At 40.2% G+C, this 19,980-nt stretch overlaps 1 protein-coding gene across 7 annotated transcripts in view; it reads right to left on the bottom strand.

Annotated features, from left to right (window-relative positions):
• Window positions 1-4,486: 4,486 nt before the first annotated feature.
• The window catches only part of ECT2 (epithelial cell transforming 2), an 80,312-nt gene continuing 64,818 nt past the window's right edge, over window positions 4,487-19,980 (bottom strand). For 5 of the 7 annotated variants that reach the window (XM_039338221.1, XM_039338230.1, XM_039338240.1 and 2 more), the window contains 6 exons: window positions 19,723-19,861; window positions 16,357-16,511; window positions 12,736-12,843; window positions 11,038-11,184; window positions 7,321-7,552; window positions 4,487-5,093 (listed from right to left, as the gene is read on the bottom strand). In XM_039338221.1, the coding sequence (XP_039194155.1) occupies window positions 7,331-7,552; window positions 11,038-11,184; window positions 12,736-12,843; window positions 16,357-16,511; window positions 19,723-19,861 (771 nt within the window). In that variant the 3' untranslated portion in view covers window positions 4,487-5,093; window positions 7,321-7,330. The remainder of the gene's footprint in view (window positions 5,094-7,320; window positions 7,553-11,037; window positions 11,185-12,735; window positions 12,844-16,356; window positions 16,512-19,722; window positions 19,862-19,980) is intronic. The other 2 variants (XM_039338251.1, XM_039338264.1) reach the window with 1 other exon arrangement.

The raw sequence follows: 19,980 nt of genomic DNA, 5'->3' as shown, positions 1-19,980 counted from the left end.
GTTCACACATTTTAAAGTTGCCTAAGTTAAGAAACACTGCTTTTGAAGAGAGCTTCTTTACAGACTTAAGACAGAAGAGGGGAAGAATTAAACAGGCGGCACAATGTGTATGTATGTATGTATATATACACGTGTGTGTGTGTATATATGTGTGTATGTGTGTGTGTGTGTGTGTGTGTGTGTCTGGCAGTAATCCAGTATCTGAGGGACTGCCACAAATAGGAATTCAACCTATTTTCCAAAGCACAAGACAAGAAACAATGGATGTAAACTAATGAAGGAGAGAAGCAACCTGGAATTAAGGAGAAACTTCTTAACAGTGAGAACAATTAACCAGTGGAACAGTTTGCCTTCAGAAGTTGTAGGAGCTTTATCATGGAGGTTTTTAAGAAAAGACTGGACAGCCACCAGTCTGAAATGGTATAGGCTTTCCTGCTCGAGCAGGGGATTACACTAGAAAATCTCCAAGGTCCCTTCTAAGCTCTGTTCTGATTGATATATATATTAGCATAATTACACTGTTTAGTTAAAAAAACTGGAATTACTTTTGCTTAACTTCATAGATGCAATCATGGAGAAATTTTGCAAACGCTTACATGTCCACTGAGACTCAAGTCTAATCCCGTTTAGCATAGTTTCCATTTAATTAGGTTAGTACTAACCTTTAGGTAAAAGAAATTGACGAAAATAGATTAACTTCAAATAGGTTAAGACATAGATGTTTAGAGGAAACACAAATGCTGTATTTGTTACAGGAAGCTAAATGGGTCTCTCAAACATCACATGGGATGTTGCTTTACATCAAGCAGTGACCTGTAGGAAGATGGAAAAATTGTGCACTTGGTACAATCTAGCATACAGCCTAGTAGAGAATTACTTAATGCACGTATTTTTTAACACATCCTTAACTTACCATGACTTCATCTGTACAAAGGACGAGTAACTTTATTGTTTAGCATTTAATGTTTTAAAGTTTAAAGAATGAGTAAGAAATGAGTTAAGGAGCTTGACGCCTAACTTGTAACCTGCCTGCGAGCCCTCTTTTGTTCATGTAAAGTAGATGTAGCCTGTATTTGATAGTGGGAAGGGGTCTTGCATTTTGGAACTGATTTAATTAGTTCTTGACCAACCTATCCAGCCCCTACAAATAAACTATCTGGAGTTCGAGTATGGTGGTCTTGACTGAGAAGACAAAGCAGAATGAACCTTGCTATAAAATAGCAGAGAAGTGATGGGATAGGATAGGATAGGACAGGACAGAAGAGAATATCAGAGTTGAAAGGGACCTTGGAGGTCTTCCAGTCCAACTCCCTGCTCAAGCAAGGTATTCTATATCAATGGTAGCGAACCTATGGCACGGGTGCCAGAGGCGGCACTCAGAGCCCTCTCTGTGGGCACACGCGCCATCACCTCAGTCCTAGGCCTTCAGCTGGGTTTTATAAAACCTTTTCGCTTTAGGCCTCCACTGCCGTGTGCAAAAAAAAAAAAAAAAGGTTCAATCAATCAGTCAATTTCAACTTCTCATGGGGAAAAAAAAAAGATCTTGCAAAGTTGGAATTGATTGAACTTTTTAGTCCCACCCAGTCTGCCGTTACCACAGCCATGCCCACCCAATGGGCCACACCCCAATTGACCACACCCAGCCAATGGGCCACACCCATCCGGCACCCAACGATGTGTAAGTGGGTTTTGGGTTGCAGTTTGGGCACTCGGTCTCTAAAAGGTTCGCCATCACTGTTCTATATCATGCCAGACAAGTCTCTTCTTAAAAGCCTCCATGATGGAGCTGCCACACTGGAGGCAAACTGTTCCACTGGGAGAGAGGAAGCTGTGAAACTCATGTTTTTTCCTCTAACTGATCTCAATATGTTTTCTCCATATCATTTCCAAATAGGAAAGATGTTTATCCAACCCATAAATATCCATACAAGGGATCTAATAACTACTCTGGCTTATAATAATTTGTGGTTACCTAAGAAAGTGACAACAGGATAGTATTCCAAATCGATTCAACTCAACTACAAGTCAATCATGGTTGAACCCTGGGCACAGAAATATTCAGTTGTATTGTTTCTAATCAAGGCATCAGGTTAGAAACCAGGAGACTGCGAGTTCTAGTCTTGCCTTACGAACGCCAGTTGGTTGACCTTGGGCCAGTCATTCTCTCAGCCCTAGGAAGGAGGTAATGGCAAACCACTTTGGATATCTTGCCAAGAAAACTGCAGGATGCTGGCTGGGCGATTCTGGGAGTTGAAGTCCACCCATCTTAAACTTGCAAAGCTTGAGAAACCCTGCAAAAGGGTATCAGATTGTGCAGTGCTATTGTGCTTAGGAGCCAATCATTTCAGCCAGTGATATCTACTTTTGATTTCGGCATTAAAATGCTTTCACAAAACAGCAAAAACTTCAAAATGTATATACTGCCATGTGCTATCTTTCTTTGTTCCCTAAAAATTTTTCTAATGCCTATACTGGCAGGAAATTTGGAGAACTGTAATCTTGCCCCGTGGTGGCAAACCTATGGCACGCGTGCCACAGGTGGCACGCAGAGCCCTCTCTGTGGGCACACGCACCATCGCCTCAGTCCTATGCCTTCAGCTGGGTTTTATAAAACCTTTTTGCTTTAGGCCTTCACCGCCGTGTGCAAAAAGAAAAGTTTAATCAATCGATCAATTTCCACTTCTTGTGGGGAAAAAAAAAGATCTCGCAAAGTTGGAATTGATTAATTGAACTTTTAAGCCCCACCCAGTCTGCCATTACCACCACAGCCATGCCCACCCAATGGGCCACACCTACCCAATGGGCCACACCCACCCGGCACCTGATGATACATAAGTGGGTTTTGGGTTGCAGTTTGGGCACTCGGTCTCTAAAAGGTTCGCCATCACTGATCTAGCCTAACAATCCTGGGAAGCATGAGGTTGGCCCATAAATGCTTTAATAGTTTGCAGGAAGAAAAAAGTCTCTTCCAACAGAACTAGGAACTTTAAATAGAACTGTCTGGAAAGCCCTGAAAAGAGAAAGAAGTTTTATCTTTAAAGCAATGATTCATTCCACATTCGCACCCTTCTCATCAGAAGGGCTCTTGACCCTAAAAAGGTGAACATGTTGATAGTGAGATTGCTACACTGCCAGACTGTAGGAGGGCAAATTACCACAGCTTTAAATTAAAAAAATATACAGATTGCTCATCTTGAGAAAAATTGCCATTATATCTTAGCCACCTCTTGCTGTCTACCATTATATTTCATTTCTTCCCTTGAATCTTTCAGTCCCACTTAATCTATTGTTAGAATGTGCAGCTTCAGATACTGACCTGAATTAGCCTTCTGTATTTTTTTTTTTTTTTTTTTGCAGAGCCAAAACATAGATTGGATGCAATATTATCCAACTTGGCAATAGCTCAGGGTATAAAACTGGCCAATTAACAAGCTTTATCTTGGATGCCTATTGTGCAAAGAAGCTTCACTGGGTTGATCAGACCATGCTTTGAATTATGGCACAGTTTGCCTATGCCCTATGTGGTATCTTACTATTACAAAACAGCAACTGATTGGTCAAGAAGCCACAATGCTAGGGAAGATTTTGAGAATTTGGTTCTCTGACCTCTTATCAAGTAACCTGCCCTCCAACTCTTGTGTAAAAGGATACTTCAACCGCAAGCAGTATTGAAATCAATGATAAAGTAATATTCGAGCTTATGTACCCACCAACAAAGCCAACAGGGTTCATAACATCTAAGTGACTAATTACAAAAAGTAGGTAAGAATAGATAAGCTTGGAAAAGCTGTTTTTCCTCTAAGAAACTTTAAAAAGCAACACAGTAGGCTAAGTTGTTCATGCTGCTGAAACAGAACTGGTATTGCAGAAGTTAGGACAAAGCATATACAATCAATGGGATTAGACATCCAAAATTACAGTTTGGTTTATTTTCAAAAGTTTCTGCTGGCACAGTATTTTAAGAAGATTTAAAAAGTGATAAAGGTATAGTCTTAAGTTACACTAACTTGTATGTAGCGAGGATGCCATTAAGAGGATGGAAGTTAAAGAATCCTATCCAATACCACTTGCAAATAAAGGCAGCAAGAGAAAGTTTTTTATTGTGTGCAGAAATTTAATTCCCAGAATGAGTGGAGAAATAGATTCTGGGAACTTCATTATTTTTCATGTTGCAAAAAAATTACCAGAAGTAGAGCGGAGAGAAAAATCAAAGGGGCTAACATTTCAAATCAATTTATATGACAGACTATGAATTAAAAAATAGCAGCTGTAGATATTAAACTTAGATCTCCATTTTCATCTCACATCTGAAATATGTGCATAAAACGTCTATATAAAGGAAGTGTTTCACAAAGCTTTAGAGACAATTTCTTCTTTTTTAAAAACAACTGGTCAATACAATTATCTACAATTATTTTTCCAGGGGCTTCCACTTCTATTGATTTTTCAAACTGTTGGACAAAAGTTAAAAAAAAAACATCAGCAGCTAAATTTTAAATCGCTGGGCAGATATAAAGGTTGTCTGGAATTCATCACCATATTGTCACGCTGAAATATAAGCTTTTTTTAAAAAAATATTTCTTTTTGATAGAACGTTGAAGGCTTCTATATTAAAGAAAGTCTATTATCTCTATTTCAGAGGTGAAACAAATATTTTACTTTAGATATTCATCCATGCAGTAGTTACTTGACAACATCCAATGTATAAAGACTATTAAAAATGCAGTTCATTTTAATGAATGGCTTACACTGAGCAAAATATCTCCATGTAAAGCAATCTGTGCAAACTAATATGTTATCTGTAACAAGGTCCATCTTTTGTTTGCTCGGCAGACAAAATCAGAGAATTCCAAGTGGTTTCACTTAGTGTCATCTAAAACCTAACTAATCGCCACTAAGTGCTAACTAAGTACCACCATTTATGTCAGCATATGGTTGCCTGAACACTTAGGACTTCTTTTGGTCCACATCACGTTAAGCTGCAGCTCCTTTTTCCAACCACTTCATATCAAATGAGTAGTTGATCGACTGAAGGTGTGGCTTCTCTTTTCAAATACTGATGGCAGATTGATCAAGGAAGGAGAATGGATGCTCTGTATTGTTTGGGAGAGAGGGGAAAAAGCAAATGTTAAGACTGTAATTTCTTGTAGAAAAAAATATATCAATAATATACCTTTCAAAATGAGAGAGAGGGGGAGGAAGCATGATCAAAGCTATTTTGGGAAACAGAATGAGAAAACTTTTTTTAAAAAAATTCTAAAACATAAATCTTCCAAATGTCCTGAATATCATGTATGGAATTTCTTACCCCCTTTTTCATCGCTAAAGCAACTCCATGTGCCTTCAGCAACACTATTGTGTGTACATTGCATTTATTTTAAGTTACAGCTTCCCATGACTTTTATGTCCTGCAAAGTTCAGGTCTGATGTAACCAACCGTCAAAAGAGAGGAAAACACTAAGACCCCATTTGTTATTTAATTTTAAGAAGTTTCACCCTACCAAGCTTTCCAATCTTAAAAAAAAAAAACAGTTGACTTGCTTATTTATAACAAATCTTATCTTCTTAGGACCAAATGGCACTCTCATTCAGAACAGATGGTCCTGTTGGGCCTATAGCTGCTCTTCAAAGAGCAAGGGGCAGGGACTGAGAGGGCCTCTACATAACCATCTTGGGCACCATTTATGGCAGTTCCTGGATCAGGAGATCCTGCATATGGTCATTCATGCTTTAATCATTTCTTGGTTGCATTCCTTAAATGTGCTTTACATTGAGCTGTTCTTGAAGACCACCTAGAAGCTACAGATTGTACATTATTTATAAAAGTACTGAATGTGTACATCTAATTTGTATGCTACCTAGCTCATTGCAGCTCTGGACAGGGTATACTTAAGTTAAAAAAACATACCCAATGAAATAAAAACTAAGAAGACAATAACCTGGGAATGATACACTGGGAAATCAATACAATTCCCGCAAAGGTCCATACTTCTTAACCCAGCACTTGTGGAAAGAGCCAGGTCTTCAGCGCTTAAAGCATTACACAGGCCCCTTAAACCTCCAGGAAATACTGTGTATCCCAAAGGTGCTTTTTCACAAAGCAACTGGACTTTCATTTTTCTCTTTGAAGACGTTTTGCTTCTCATCCAAGGAGCTTCTTCAGCTCTGACTGGATGACTGAGAATCTTCATAGACATGTGGTTTGAGTAATTATGGGCACTCCTCATTGTGCCTTTGCACTGGTTATCAGCAGACTTCCAGATGTGGTTGTCTGGATGCTAGCTGCCGTTTTTAAAGCCTTATGTGGCTTAGGACCTGGATATTTTTAAGAATGCCTGCTCTTTATAAGTTTGGGAAAGGAGGGCTTCCTTTGGGAATTGGGAATTAGCCTTGGGACCCTTGAAAATAGGCCTTTCTCTGTCACTGTTCTTCTTCCTACCTAAAATTAGAGCCACTCCAACACTTTTGGAAAAAAAGGAGGTCATTGAGACCTGCTTGCTGCAGGAAGCCTTTGCCCTTCCCTTCCTCCAAATCTGTGATGGAAATCTATATTGGAATGCAATTAAGGATTATAAGTGCTGTTTTATTATTGCTAGCTTCATCTTTGTTACAGACGGAATGCATGCCACTAGTATCTTGAAGCAGCTTATATGCCTGCATAATGAATTAACTAACTAAATTTGCCACCAGTTTTAAAGATCATTTAAACATTTTGATGGTCTGTACTGACGTGCTGAAACCCAAAGAAAGGAAAAGAAAAGTTGGCCACGGTGCATCTCATCCTAGGTGCTTTTTCAAAAGGTAAGTTCTGAACTGAAATGAAGAAGCTTCTTGGATGAGAAGCGAAATGTCTTCAAGAAAAAAACAAAAACAAAAAAAAAACCAAAGTCCAGTTGCCTTTTGAAAAAGCACCTTTGGGACAACCATGACCTGAGTGATTAAGAATCTCCATAGACATCTCATCCTGGGCTATTTTGTACCACTGGGACCATGAACATCTCTTGATGGTTCTACTACAAAACAGCAGCAAGGAAGGATGGACTGTTATGATATGATGTCTAAACTGTTTTTACTCAGGAAAGTTTAGGATTTTTTTTTAAAGGGGGGGGAATCTAACATTTTGAAGTTATCATAAACATGAGAAGAAACCTAGAAGTAAGCATTATCTTATCTGATACAGACTGTTAAATCAAAAGATCAAGATAGTGCCCAGAAAACCCAAAGAGAGCCAGAATCTATTGGATCTTGGATAGACCATGTGCCATATTTAACACAAATTATTTTGTCTCCAAGAAGTGTCCCCAAAGTGATGATGCTCACTTTAAGCAGCTTAAACTTCATCACTGCTGATGATTGGATAACAACTGGTCAGAGAGCAGCTCTTTAAGTTTTCAGAGCTGGAAGCCATTCGTCCTTCTAGATCATGGGAAGAACGGACTAGAGGTCGAGATCTAATGTTTTGGGAGGTCCCGTCAATAGAGTTGGAGCGTTGTATGTTAAGGGTGTGTTTAATTAGTCCATTTAAGCTGTATGTAGAAGCAGTACGCATCATCTAAAAACAATATAGGAAGGAGGAAGAAAACAGGTTAATCTACATATTGTATCCAAGCAAGTTTTAAGGATTTTACATATGGTACTTTCACTAACACAGATTTTAACTGTAATTAGAGCTCTGCTACTCTTCAAATCAAAATACCAAGAATGTCCTTTCAACCCAACAGTGGAACATATTCAAGGCAGTCTGAACAAGATCTACTGTACCCTGATCATGATTTTCTTACCAATATAATTAATTTTTCAGCTGTTACAGTAATATAAATCTCTCAGAAGGGAAAAAAAATCTTTCTAACATAAGGCCACCAGAAGCTGGCAGTTGCATTAAGATAAAGAAAGCATTTGACACCTCCTTCTCTATAAAGATATCCCTAAATAACATCAAACACCTGTTTAAATCTTTAGATCTTTAACCTTAATAACCATACAAATTATAAAGCACATGCACTGGGTCCCAGTAGATTCTGATAAACAAAAAGGCGTTGAATGTCTCTTAAAAATCTATTTTTGTTCCTTTGACTTCCTATCAACTATGCTAAAGTTTAGATATCATATACACACTTCTCAATAGAGGCAGTTGTTGGCCTGCAACCAAGATTATGATGGAGCTGCAGAAGGTAGCTAGGGCTGGTCTTTGGAATTCCAGCCATCCTAGCACCCCTGAAGTCATGTGATTGTGATCTGCACGTTTGGCAGCTGGTTCCCACTCACAACCTGTTACACTGCCCCATGATCATGGGATTGCCAATTTCAACCTTTGCTTGGACTTCCTCAGAAAATCAGTGTCTCCTTAAAAAGCCAGGGAAGGATGCAAGTTGCTGGGATAAGTCTCTCCCACCAATGCACCCTCCCCCAGCCTGTCTGCCTTTGTGCTGGATCTATTTATTATTTATTTTATTTTTAAAATTTATAAGCCGCCCCACTCCCGGAGGACTCTGGGCGGCTAACAATAAAAACACATAAAACATAACAAAACAAACAGTACAAGAACAGTCATCCAGGGGTCAGATTTTATAAACCCCAGGCCTGCCGGAAAAGCCAGGTCTTAAGCACCCACTATTACTTGCGCGGTTGCATTCTGGACCAACTGTAGTCTCCGAATACTTTTCAAGGGTAGCTCCATGTAGCGCGCGTTGCAGTAGTCCAGACGTGAGGTGACAAGGGCATGAGTGACTGTAAGGAGAGCCTCCCGGTCCAGGTAGGGTCGCAACTGGTGCAACAGACGAACTTGTGCAAAGGTCCTCCCAGCCACAGCCGTCAAATGATGTTCCAATTTCAGCTGTGGATCAAGGAGGACACCCAAGTTGCGAACCCGCTCCGAAGGGGGTATATTTTCCCCCACAAGAGTCAACACTGGACAGTCAACATGATCCTTGGGAGGCAACATCCAAAGCCACTCGGTCTTGTCAGGACTGAGCCTGAGTCTGTTAACCCCCATCCAGACCCTCACGGCTTCGAGGCAACGGCCCATCACATTGGCCGCTTCACTGAGAGAGCTCGGGGAGGAGATATATAACTGGGTATCATCAGCATACTGATGAAACCTCACCCCATGCTGTCTGATGATCTCACCCAGCGGCTTCATATAAATTGTCATATAAATGACAATTCACCACGGCCAATTTGCCATAATCAGTTTGCTGCAGCCAACTCGCCATGGGACAACTTGCTGTGGGGCAAGTGTTACGCTAATATCAAAGAAATGACGGAATAGAATCATTAAAGAAAGGATGCCAAAGGAGGGACAAAATGAAATGTGAAAGACAAACATTAAATAAATAAATTGAATAGTTAAATTGTCCTGCGGTGAGTTGTCCCGCGGCGAGTTGGCTGTGGCAAGTTGTCCCATTCTGCTTGTGCTATGCCAGGCACTCATGCTCCCCAGGATACCCTCCGCAACCCACACCATGCCTCTCATGCACCCCATTGCATTTCCTCACACCCTTCACAATCTGTACCTCTAGTGCAGGGGTAGGCAACCTTAGCTCTTTTATGACTCGTGGACTTCAACTCCCAGAATTCCTGAGCCAGCATGGCTCAGCTTGGAAACCTCTTCCTTTCCCCTCAGCATGGCTGGCTCAGGAATTCTGGGAGTTGAAGTCCACGAGTCATAAAAGAGCCAAGGTTGCCTTACCCCACATCCCCACTGCACCTCTTGTGCACCCCTCAGACCAACATGTGCTTCCTATGCACCCTCTTGCACCCTACCCAACCCACACACCTCTCTCACACAGCCCTGCACATCCTCTCTGACCGGTCCCTTTTGTGAACCCCTCACTCCCTCTCCCACTTGGCACAGCCACTGATATATGTCTGAACCATGCAACTTCCTGCCAATTTCCCCATTTGTGGGAAGCATCAGGAAGTTGCCTCACTTAATAGTTGAGATTTGATTAACAGCAACCAGGACCACAGCAAATAATATGGCCACATTTTACAGCCACATCGCCTAGCGATGGAAATTCCAATTCCAATTGCTATTGTATGTTGAGAACTACCTCTATGCTAAAATAGGACACAGAAGACTGTAACAATACAATAATGACCAGTAGTAAAATATTTTTTTCTTCCTTGAACACAACAAAATCTGATCAAGACAAAGAGCAAAGGAGAATCTGTTGCTTTTCAAGCACTGCTGAAGTAATTAAGCTGCTAAAGTTTAACAGAACTCCTTTAACATAATTTTGTTCTGATCAAATGTGCAAAAAATATAAAGTTTGTCTGGTTGGGGAAAGGGGAACAGGAAAGTCAGTCATCACAGGCTTTTGCATTAATAATAATAATAACAACAACGACAAAAACAACAAAAACAATAATAATAATAAAAAGTTGGAAGGGACCTTGGAGGTCATCTAGTCCAACCCCCTGCTGGGTGGCCAAAGAAAGTACAAATCTATTAATGAAGTTTTCGCCCCAAATTCTTGGTTGAAGTTAATAGTTTGAATATTTTTAGCAAATTGCTTTTCCTGTAACTGGTTCTTCATGTGGTCCTCTGGGCATTCACATGTGTAAATTCATGTCTGCACAGACCAGTGATGAAGGGCAAAACTCATTGCCTCTGTTTATATGGGATGCTGGTATCATTTGAACAATCTTGTCAAAGTTCTAAATTCCAGCTACACAAACAATGTCATTACATACGAGATGGTCTTTATGGTTATTCAACTGTTTTTAAACTTTTTCAGATACTCTGAAAACATTTGTTTTGTTTTCTCCAAATCTCTCATTTGACATCTATTAAATCAACTTCCAGCATGTCCATCGTGCTTTTTTATTTCTGGATACTATTAGAAAATATTTCTTTATTATTGAGGATTCTATTCTTTGCTATCTTCTGGCTACACTGACCAGATAGCTGGCACGACTTCAGAAAATTAAAATATGTGATATCAGCAAGTCCATTATTCCAATAAGCACAACCCAGAACTCAGCCTTCCCCTTTGCTTGCATATTAGCCCTGATTTCCCCAGGCAAGTCACTTACCGCTAAAGATGAGGTACTGGCAAGGCGGCTCCCTAAAAAGCTTTCACTAGTGGTGCAGAAATTCTTTCCGTCTACGCTGTTGTGGGCTATCAAAGCTCTTCGAAGCGCTCTCTTTGGGGTCTTGGAAAAAGAGAACGCTCGGGTAACCTGCAAAATGTTGACATGGAAAAAGGGATGGGTAAAACAAAGAAGTTGTGCCCGATACTTAAACTGGTTCTAAATCTTCCAAAAAGAGTGTGCTGACTTGCAAGTACACTATGATTCACAGAATGTTGCAATCTCATTTCAGGTTATATACACTGCAACTTCAAATTTCCTTTTCTTAAAGCAGTCGTGCAGCTCTGTCATAGACTTTCAAATGATTTACCGGACTGGTTAGTTTTTTACAGTATTGATTTGTTTTACCGATTTATATTTCACTTTCCTTGTGCAAACTTGAGGCAGGACCGAGCCTCCTTCAGCTTCAATCCTTCAACAGCCTGCTTGAATTAGGTTTGGCTGTGAGCTTTGTTACTATTAATTTATTTTACTCTTCTCAGAATGACAAGAGAACTCTAATAAATAGGGAAACACAGGGTGTAGAGTTTCACAGCTCCCCAGCTGGTGAAATTATATCCAGGCAATGGTTGGTGAGAATGTTCTAACGTTAGCCAGGCTAGCAAAACATCAGTACAGGTAATCCTCGCCTGACAGTCACAATTGAGCCCAAAATTTCTGTTGCTAAGCAAGGCGGTTAAGTGAATTTTTCCCCATTTTACGACCTTTCTTGCCACAGTTGTTAAGTGAATGTGGCCTCCCTATTCATTTTGCTTCTTAGAACGTTGCAAAAGATGATCATATGACCCCGGGACACTGCAACAGTCACTAAATGAACTATTGTAAGTCAAGGATTACTTGTATTCATTGTCTCACACAGCATTCCCTGGAAGTCATTTCCCCACTAAAAGAGGAAATAATAAGGGAAAAAGAATTTTTGGGGGGGGGGGGTAAATACCTCTCTGCTGAAGAAGTTGGCAGGGAGGAACCCCCCCCCTCCATCCCTACAGAAAGCACTGCAGATGAAAAGCTCTAAAAGAAACTTTTTTTTTTCCAGGCCAAGCCATTCAGTTCAAAGCTGTTCCTTCCTTATCAGTCTTTGCAACCTTTCTCTCCTCTGCCCCACCCCTTTCTACAGGCCATTTGTTCAATTTCTCTCCTACTGTATGTGGCATCATTTTCCTATAGGAAGTAAATTAAGAGTGGCATGGCTTCACAATCTCTTCAGAAACGCAGGATATGTACCAGCGCGTTTAAAAAAAAATGTACTTGGAAAATACTAAAGATCTGTATTTTATCATAGTTGGGATCAAAAATTCAGGCCTTGTGAGTCTTGCCGAGGATGATTTTAACTGCTTTTTTTATTTTTTTAAAAAAGGCCTAACAGGGATTTAAATAGCTTTATTTTAAGAGTATATGGATTTTGCGGGAGAGGGTTTTCTTAAGCAACCAAGACCCTGACATCAGATTAAGGCAGTAAGATGATGGGGTTTTGTATGAAAGCCAAAATAAGGCAGCAAAGTATTTAAAATTTTATATATATATATATATATATATATATATATATATATATATATATATATATAATTTCACTGGGAAATGAAATTGTGTCCTCAGTTTAGAATTCAAGGAGTCAAATCCTTTTCAAGCTAAGCCTCTTACCTTCTTCGAGGTTTTCTTTATGGCCCGTGATGCTCTACTCAATGTACTATCCACATCTTTCGTGTTTACTTCAATAGAATCAGGATCAGTGGCATAAATAAGATTTTCCTGGCAAGAAAAAGTCCCAACTATTAGCTTCAAGGGTAAAAAAAAAAAAAAAAAAGCCATCTTAAATTTCAAATCCACGTTCAAAAACCCAGGACTTAACTCCCCAAAATTCACAAGCCTACCTTTCCATAGTAGACAATTTTTACACTACATCTGACACATTATTCTGGTATTGACCACAGTATAGACACTTTCTACTGTTTATTTGGCAAATGGAGGGGGGGGGGGAGAATCAGGTTTTAAGCCTCTGCTGCCACCATGTGGAAATGGTGTACAAGTAATTTGAGAAAACAAAGCTTTTGGTTTTTTTCTAGAAGGATACAAACCACACATAGTCAAGAAATCAAGATTCCCTTATGCTAGAATAGGAGAGAGATAAGCCATGCGTCACCAGAGGAAGGACAGATGTGACTTGCACTGCTGAAGTAGAACATGTATCTAAGCTCTGTTTGTAATTCAGCTTGACACCAGGTTCGTCTTGAACCTGGAGATGGGTTCTCTGATACCTCCATATCGTTTATCACAACGTCTATGGCCCCCAACCTTTTGGGCACCAGGAACTGGTTCTGTGGAAAGAGGCTTTTCTGCAGATCGGAAGGGATGTGGTTTTGTGTGCTGCCTGCATCCCGTGGATGAGGCTTCGCTGGTTTGCATGGACTGATTTCTGACATGATGCGGTCTGGTCTAAAAGACAGGGTTTTTTTGTTTTAAATGTGCTCAGAAAACTTCAGAGCTCAATGGAGCATATATGTGACATTCATTTACCATTGCAACCTAAGATATACCATAGGTAACACAGTATGATCTATCTATACTTGTGGACAAAAAAAGCAAGTATTTTAAATAATTTCCTTCCTTCCTTCCTTCCCTATACACCTCACATTTTTAATGTAATTTATACCTCACCTTATTTTTTAATAAACAATTCAAGGCAGAAAACATCTGTAATATTCCTATTTTCTCCTATTTTTCCCACAACTTGGGAAATGTGACTGGCCCAAGATCACTCACCTGGTTTTCATGGCTAAGGCAGGACTAGAACTCACAATCCCCCAGTTTCTAACCTTAACTACTAGACCAAACTGTCCATCTATATCAGTGGTTCTCAACCTGTGGGTCAGGATCCCATTTGGGGTCGAACGGCCATTTCACGGGGGTCGCCAAACAACGCAGTCCGCCATTTTTTCCCCCTTTTCCTTAGCTGTGCTACTCCCTTTTATTCTATTGGCTTTTGAAAGCCAATAGAATAGACTCTCTTGAATAGAGTCTAATTCTATTGGCTTTCAAAAGCCAATAGGAATTGTCCAGGCTGTCTCTGCCCTGCTGAGCCCGCCAAAAGTCCCATTCTGCAAACGGTGCTGCACCAGTTGAGTAGTCCTCGACTTATGACCGGTTGAGTAGTCCTCGACTTACGACCGGTTGGGGGGGGGGTCGCGGCATTAAAAAGGTTGAAAATCACTGATCTATATATTTTATTATGTATTATAGTACTTTAATGCCTGATTCATTTTATTTCCAAGACAGATCTTATTTCCTTTTATAATAATAATAATAATAAAACATCCACATCTGCCTATCCCAGGTCCTGGGTAAGGACTCGATAGGTAGACAAAATGCCAAATCCAGTCTGAACATCTGGCTGACTGTGCGATGATCGATAATAATTAATAAATAAATAAATAAATAATGATGTTGGAAGGGACCTTGGAGGTCATCTATCCAACCCCCTGCTCAGGCAAGAAACCCTATACCATTTCTGACAAATGGCTGTCCTGTTTTTTCTTAAAAACTTCCAGTTTTGATTTGGAGAACCCAATCAATCAAGTGGGCATCTCAAAAACATAAGTTCCACTAATTTTATCCAACTTATTTTTATTCTGCATTTGAACAAAATCAAAAATGTGGCAGCTAAAAGAATAATTTCTAAAATACTAAAAATATCAGAAAATTTAAATAAAAAGAATGTAAACAAACAGCTCTTACAATAATTGAAACAGACAGCTTTCCCAAGAAGAATCTTGTCAGAGAGCCAACAATCATGGCGCAAATGCTTCCTGAAAAGGAAACCATTCTGTGCCAAGAGTTTACCTCATACCACAAAGGCTGACATGTAAAACAGGCCCATAAGTGGTGATGTTTCCGTGCTATTCAATTTGCAGCATTCAAGTTTTATATTTCTAACACCAATGTCTGCCAGTAGACCACCTAAAAGACATTACTGTGCCATTTGGGAATAATGTCTCCATAATAAGCTGGTCCTTGGTTTATGGAGTGTTTTATAATCTGCAGATGCTATCCCCTGACTGTTCAAAGCATGAATAGGATTTGCCAATGTACTCATTAGAACTCTGCTAACATACTTGGATTATAGCAATAATAAGTTTACTTGTCATACACAGATCTCCTATATCCTCAACATGACCAGAGACAACTATATGCCAAACAATATATTCCTTGATGCCTGCTGGGTCCTATTGCTTTTGGTTTAAGATTTTCAATTTTTAAAAAAGTAGACAGTAAAATACTGGGAAGCAAAGCATTAGCTTCAAGGATAATTTGAATTTGGATCGAAGGCAATGCAATGTTCTGCATCTGATTCAGAAGAGGTGATTTGGAATCAGCAGGATTGTGAATGCAGCACTGGTCTGTGACTCATTAAAGCAGCCACATTTATTTTTTGGAACTTCAGGGAAAGTCCTTCTTCAGCAGCCATGGGAACCCAGAAAAAGAGGCGGCTGCTTCAGTGAGCCCCAGATAGATGCTACATTGGTTCTCGCTCTGAAGTACCTTTTCTGAATCAAATCCAAAACACTGCAGAGCCCAAGGTTTAGGATCAGGTATACAAGTTAGGATCAGGTGTACAAGGTAGAATCTGTCTACCCAACATTGTCTAGCAAAACATTGCTTCCAATGCTGGAAGTGATGAGGGCTCTCAGAAAACCAGATCCTCACAAGAATTCCACTCCCTCCTGAAATATCATGCTTCAAGAGAGCAAATGTGTCCCTTGCAATCTTCAGAAAAATGGTTGAGACTGTTTTGTTTCACAGGGCATTTGAGTAGGAAGATCTCCCAAAGTTGGCAATATTTTTTCTTTTAGGAATAGTATCTTTTGTTAACCTTTTTTTCATTTACTGGGTTTTAACTGCCTAGAGTTGCAAGGAGTCAGTGGCAATACAAATGAAGCTTAATAAATAAATCCCACCAATGCCTCTGGGCTTCAAGCACTTTTAGGGAATTAAGTGGTGGGAAGCTGCTCCCTTGTGGTTGATTGGGAATTTTTCCCAGGCAAAAAACAAGGAGATGATGGAATACTGAACAACCTGGGAGGCTAGAGAAGATGGCAAGAGTCCCTCACTACTCTTCTGGCAAATAGCTCAGCCATTTTGTGAGCATACTCATAAATGTTTGAGAAATCCCAAATGTGATTCCCAACCTCAAGATTAGAGGTCACCTGTTCTATTAACTCATTCTATAATGTGTGCTCCTCATCAACTTTCATCTCAAGTGCTTACAGCATCCGCTTTGCATATTGTGTTTGCTACATGCCGACACAGCATCTTCAGCCAATCCTCCTTGAGAGGTTCTTCCGTTGTTATTTGAAAAGTGAACAAAAGATTGCTTTGCTCCGTCGGCGGCCGCACAACCAATGCAAAGGCTTTGTGGCAGTCTGTAGAGAAAAGATTTTTTTAAAAAAATAAATAAAAATAAACAATTAAAGGAGGAAAGCATGTACTAGAGAATATTGCAGAGAACATTAAGTTGAGGTAAGAACTAACATTTATAGTCCTGAACATTAACAAGCAAACCATATCAATATATAATTGGCTCTTTGTATATTTATATCTAGCTGAATTTCCTTTCCCCATATTAGCTCTCATTTTCATGGCTTCCTGAAAGCTTCAAATTGCTACCCAGTACAGCAGAATTGTGCTACCAGAGAATTTAATTTACTGGGCTTCAAAGACCAAAAGAAATGCTATTAAAAGAATCCACTCCTATAAGAATTTCCCAACTCTGGGGCCTATAGTGGGTAGTTTCTCCAGCCACCGAAAACTACACGACTAAAGCTAATTAAGCGGTAATAATGCTGCACAATATTTTATGGAGCCACTCTAAACCTGCAGTGGCTGAAACAAGGTACAGAGTCCCAAGGGACAAAGCTGGATATATAGAATAAAGACGTAAAAGCTAAATATCTACAAACTCAACCACAACAAAGAGTCAACGCAGAGAATTCAAAATAGCTACATTTGACATGTCTTCAGAGACAGAGGTCAGACCCTTGAGAACTTCCACTCTGTTCCCACTATTAGAGTGAAGTAATATACTGGTATTGCTGGCTGGGGAATTTGGGGAGTTGAAGTCCATGTCTTAAAAATTGCCAAGGTTGAGAAATATTGGATTATAGTGACATATGACATTTCAGAAAGCCCACTTTCCACAATCTTGGCTTGAATTTTAAGCTGTATTGTCATTTTTTTACTGTGAGCAGGCTGGCCCATATATATGGAACAAAACTGACTGAATCTAGATGGATCCGTAGCTGGCTGACCGGCCGTACTCAGCGAGTGGTCCTCAATGGAACTGCATCTATATGGAGGGAAGTGTCTAGTGGGGTGCCCCAGGGCTCTGTTCTGGGCCCAGTACTCTTCAACATCTTCATCAACGATTTGGATGAAGGGATAGATGGGGAACTCATCAAATTTGCAGACGACACCAAGCTGGCAGGAATAGCCAACACTCCAGAAGACAGGCTTAAGATACAGAAGGATCTGGACAGACTTGAACACTGGGCACTAACTAACAAAATGAAATTCAATGGTGAAAAAAGCAAGGTTCTACATTTAGGCAAGAAAAACCAAATGCACAAGTACAGCATAGGTGGCACCATGCTCAATAGTAGTAACTGTGAGAGGGACCTCGGAGTCCTAGTAGACAATCACTTAAATATGAGCCAGCAGTGTGCTGCAGCTGCCAAAAAGGCCAACACAGTGCTAGGCTGCATTAACAGAGGGATAGAATCAAGATCACGTGAAGTATTAATACCACTCTTCAATGCCTTGGTAAGGCCACACTTGGAATACTGCATCCAGTTTTGGTCACCACGATGTAAAAAAGATGTTGAGACTCTAGAAAGAGTACAGAGAAGAGCAACAAAGATGATTAGGGGACTGGAGGCTAAAACATATAAGGAACGGTTGCTAGAATTGGGTATGTCTAGTTTAACGAAGAGAAGGACAAGGGGGGGCATGATAGCAGTATTCCAATATCTCAGAGGCTGCCATAAAGAAGAGGGAATTAAGCTATTTTCCAAAGCACCTGAAGGCAGGACACGAACAGTGAGAACAATTAATCAGTGGAACAGCTTGCCTCCAGAAGCAGTAAATGCTCCAACACTGGAAGTTTTTAAGAAGAGACAGGACAGCCACTTGTCTGAAATGGTGTAGGGTTTCCTGCCCGAGCAGGGGGTTGGACTAGATGACCTCCAAGGTCCCTTCCAACTTTACTACTATTATTATTATTATTGAAGCCTCCTGCCAGAACAAGGAAAACAGGTCGTGAAGAGGATGTGTAGCGTCCCAGACAATCCTGCAAACCCAAACCAGCAAAATAACGCTGCCTGCAATTCACTATTCTTCAGTATACTTTCTTTTTGCTTCGTATTCATATAAAACCTATTCCTCACGCTTTCTAGGAGAGGAAGTATACATATAGTTAGCTGGAGAACTTAATTTGCAGCCAAAGAGCAGGACTATTCTATTGCATTGAACTTCCATACCTTTTCATTTGATCTACAGTTCCTAAAGCTCTAGTGGCATATACAATTTTCCCAAACCTCATCAATCTTGTGTTGACTCATCTTTCAACCCAATTCCAAATAAATCTATAAAACTCGACTTTGAAAACCGGGCTTTAATTAAAGTTCCCAGCCACAGGAATATACTTCGATTCATTTTCACTCAGGACAGCCAATAGTACATTTCAGACTGGACGACCATTTGTCTGAAATGGTATTGGGTTTCCTGCCTGAGCAGCCGGTTGGACTAGAAGACTTCCAAGGTCCCTTCCAACTATTATTATTATTATTATTATTATTATTATTATTATCCAGAAAAAGAAAGAAGGTAGCAAAACAAAAAAATGCATAGAAACGTGCAACTCATGTCTTACAGCTCTAGTTATTTTACAGGTATGCACTGAGGGCAAGCTGTAGGAAGCTAGCTCATAGCAACCTTTTCTCCAATTATCGAAAAGTAATCTTTCCAAGGTACAGAATGCTGCTGCAATAAGTGGTGATATAAACAAGGGAAATTAATGTCTCAGTGCTGTCTCTCCAGCAAAGTCACACTGATTTTAGCAAGGCTTACAGCAATGTAAATGCCATAATCTGGGGAGGGGGGGGAGGGGAAGCTGCATCTGCCTACTAAAAGATTTCAGGAATGTGGGCTTAACTGCTGCTTAAGATTAAAGTGCCAGTCATAGAAACCTTTGTTCTTAAAGGTTAATACACCCACATGAAATGCTTTATTTTTAGACAAGCACTGAACAAAGCAGCATAGAAAAAGAAAAGCAAGAGCTGTGCACTTTAAAAGCTTTGAGATGGGTTTTCTACAAATACAAGTTCACAAGCTGACATTTGGCTGCCTTCTCTCTCTACTCCTTCTAATGGCTATTTACAGTTCCCTGACTGCCAAGTAAAAGCTCTTTGGAGGAGATCTCACTGTTCAGCCATGTCCAAACCCTCCAGCAGTTAAAGTAATCATTCCATGTGTTGGTTCAAGTCTTCCCCAATCTGAACAGTCTTGAGGAGGTCTCTGGAGACACTAGGTTGGGGCTGAAAGCTTACCCTCCCCCCAATTCACTGAAAAAATTCTAACCTTCTGTCTCTCGGATGTCTAGTACCTTCTTGATCTGAGACAGAGGCATGAGGATGATGTGCTTGAGACAGGCTGGTGGCCTGGTGTGGCCGTGCGGACTCTTGAAGCCACCGATGACTTTGTGCCGTTTCCTCGCAATCTGTCACAAAACCAAAGAAACCTTTTCTGAGAAAGCAGCTCCAGTGTTTACAAAGACCTTTAAGATGACAAGTCTTGCAGCCAACAATGGCTTTCAGAAAGCCTAAGCAATTGCCATGT

Source organism: Crotalus tigris, unplaced genomic scaffold, assembly GCF_016545835.1.
Source record: "Crotalus tigris isolate CLP2741 ecotype Arizona unplaced genomic scaffold, ASM1654583v1 scf7180000017549.6302385, whole genome shotgun sequence".
In the NCBI taxonomy this organism is placed as follows: Eukaryota; Metazoa; Chordata; class Lepidosauria; order Squamata; family Viperidae; genus Crotalus; species Crotalus tigris.
This window is presented reverse-complemented; position numbering and strand designations above follow the sequence as displayed.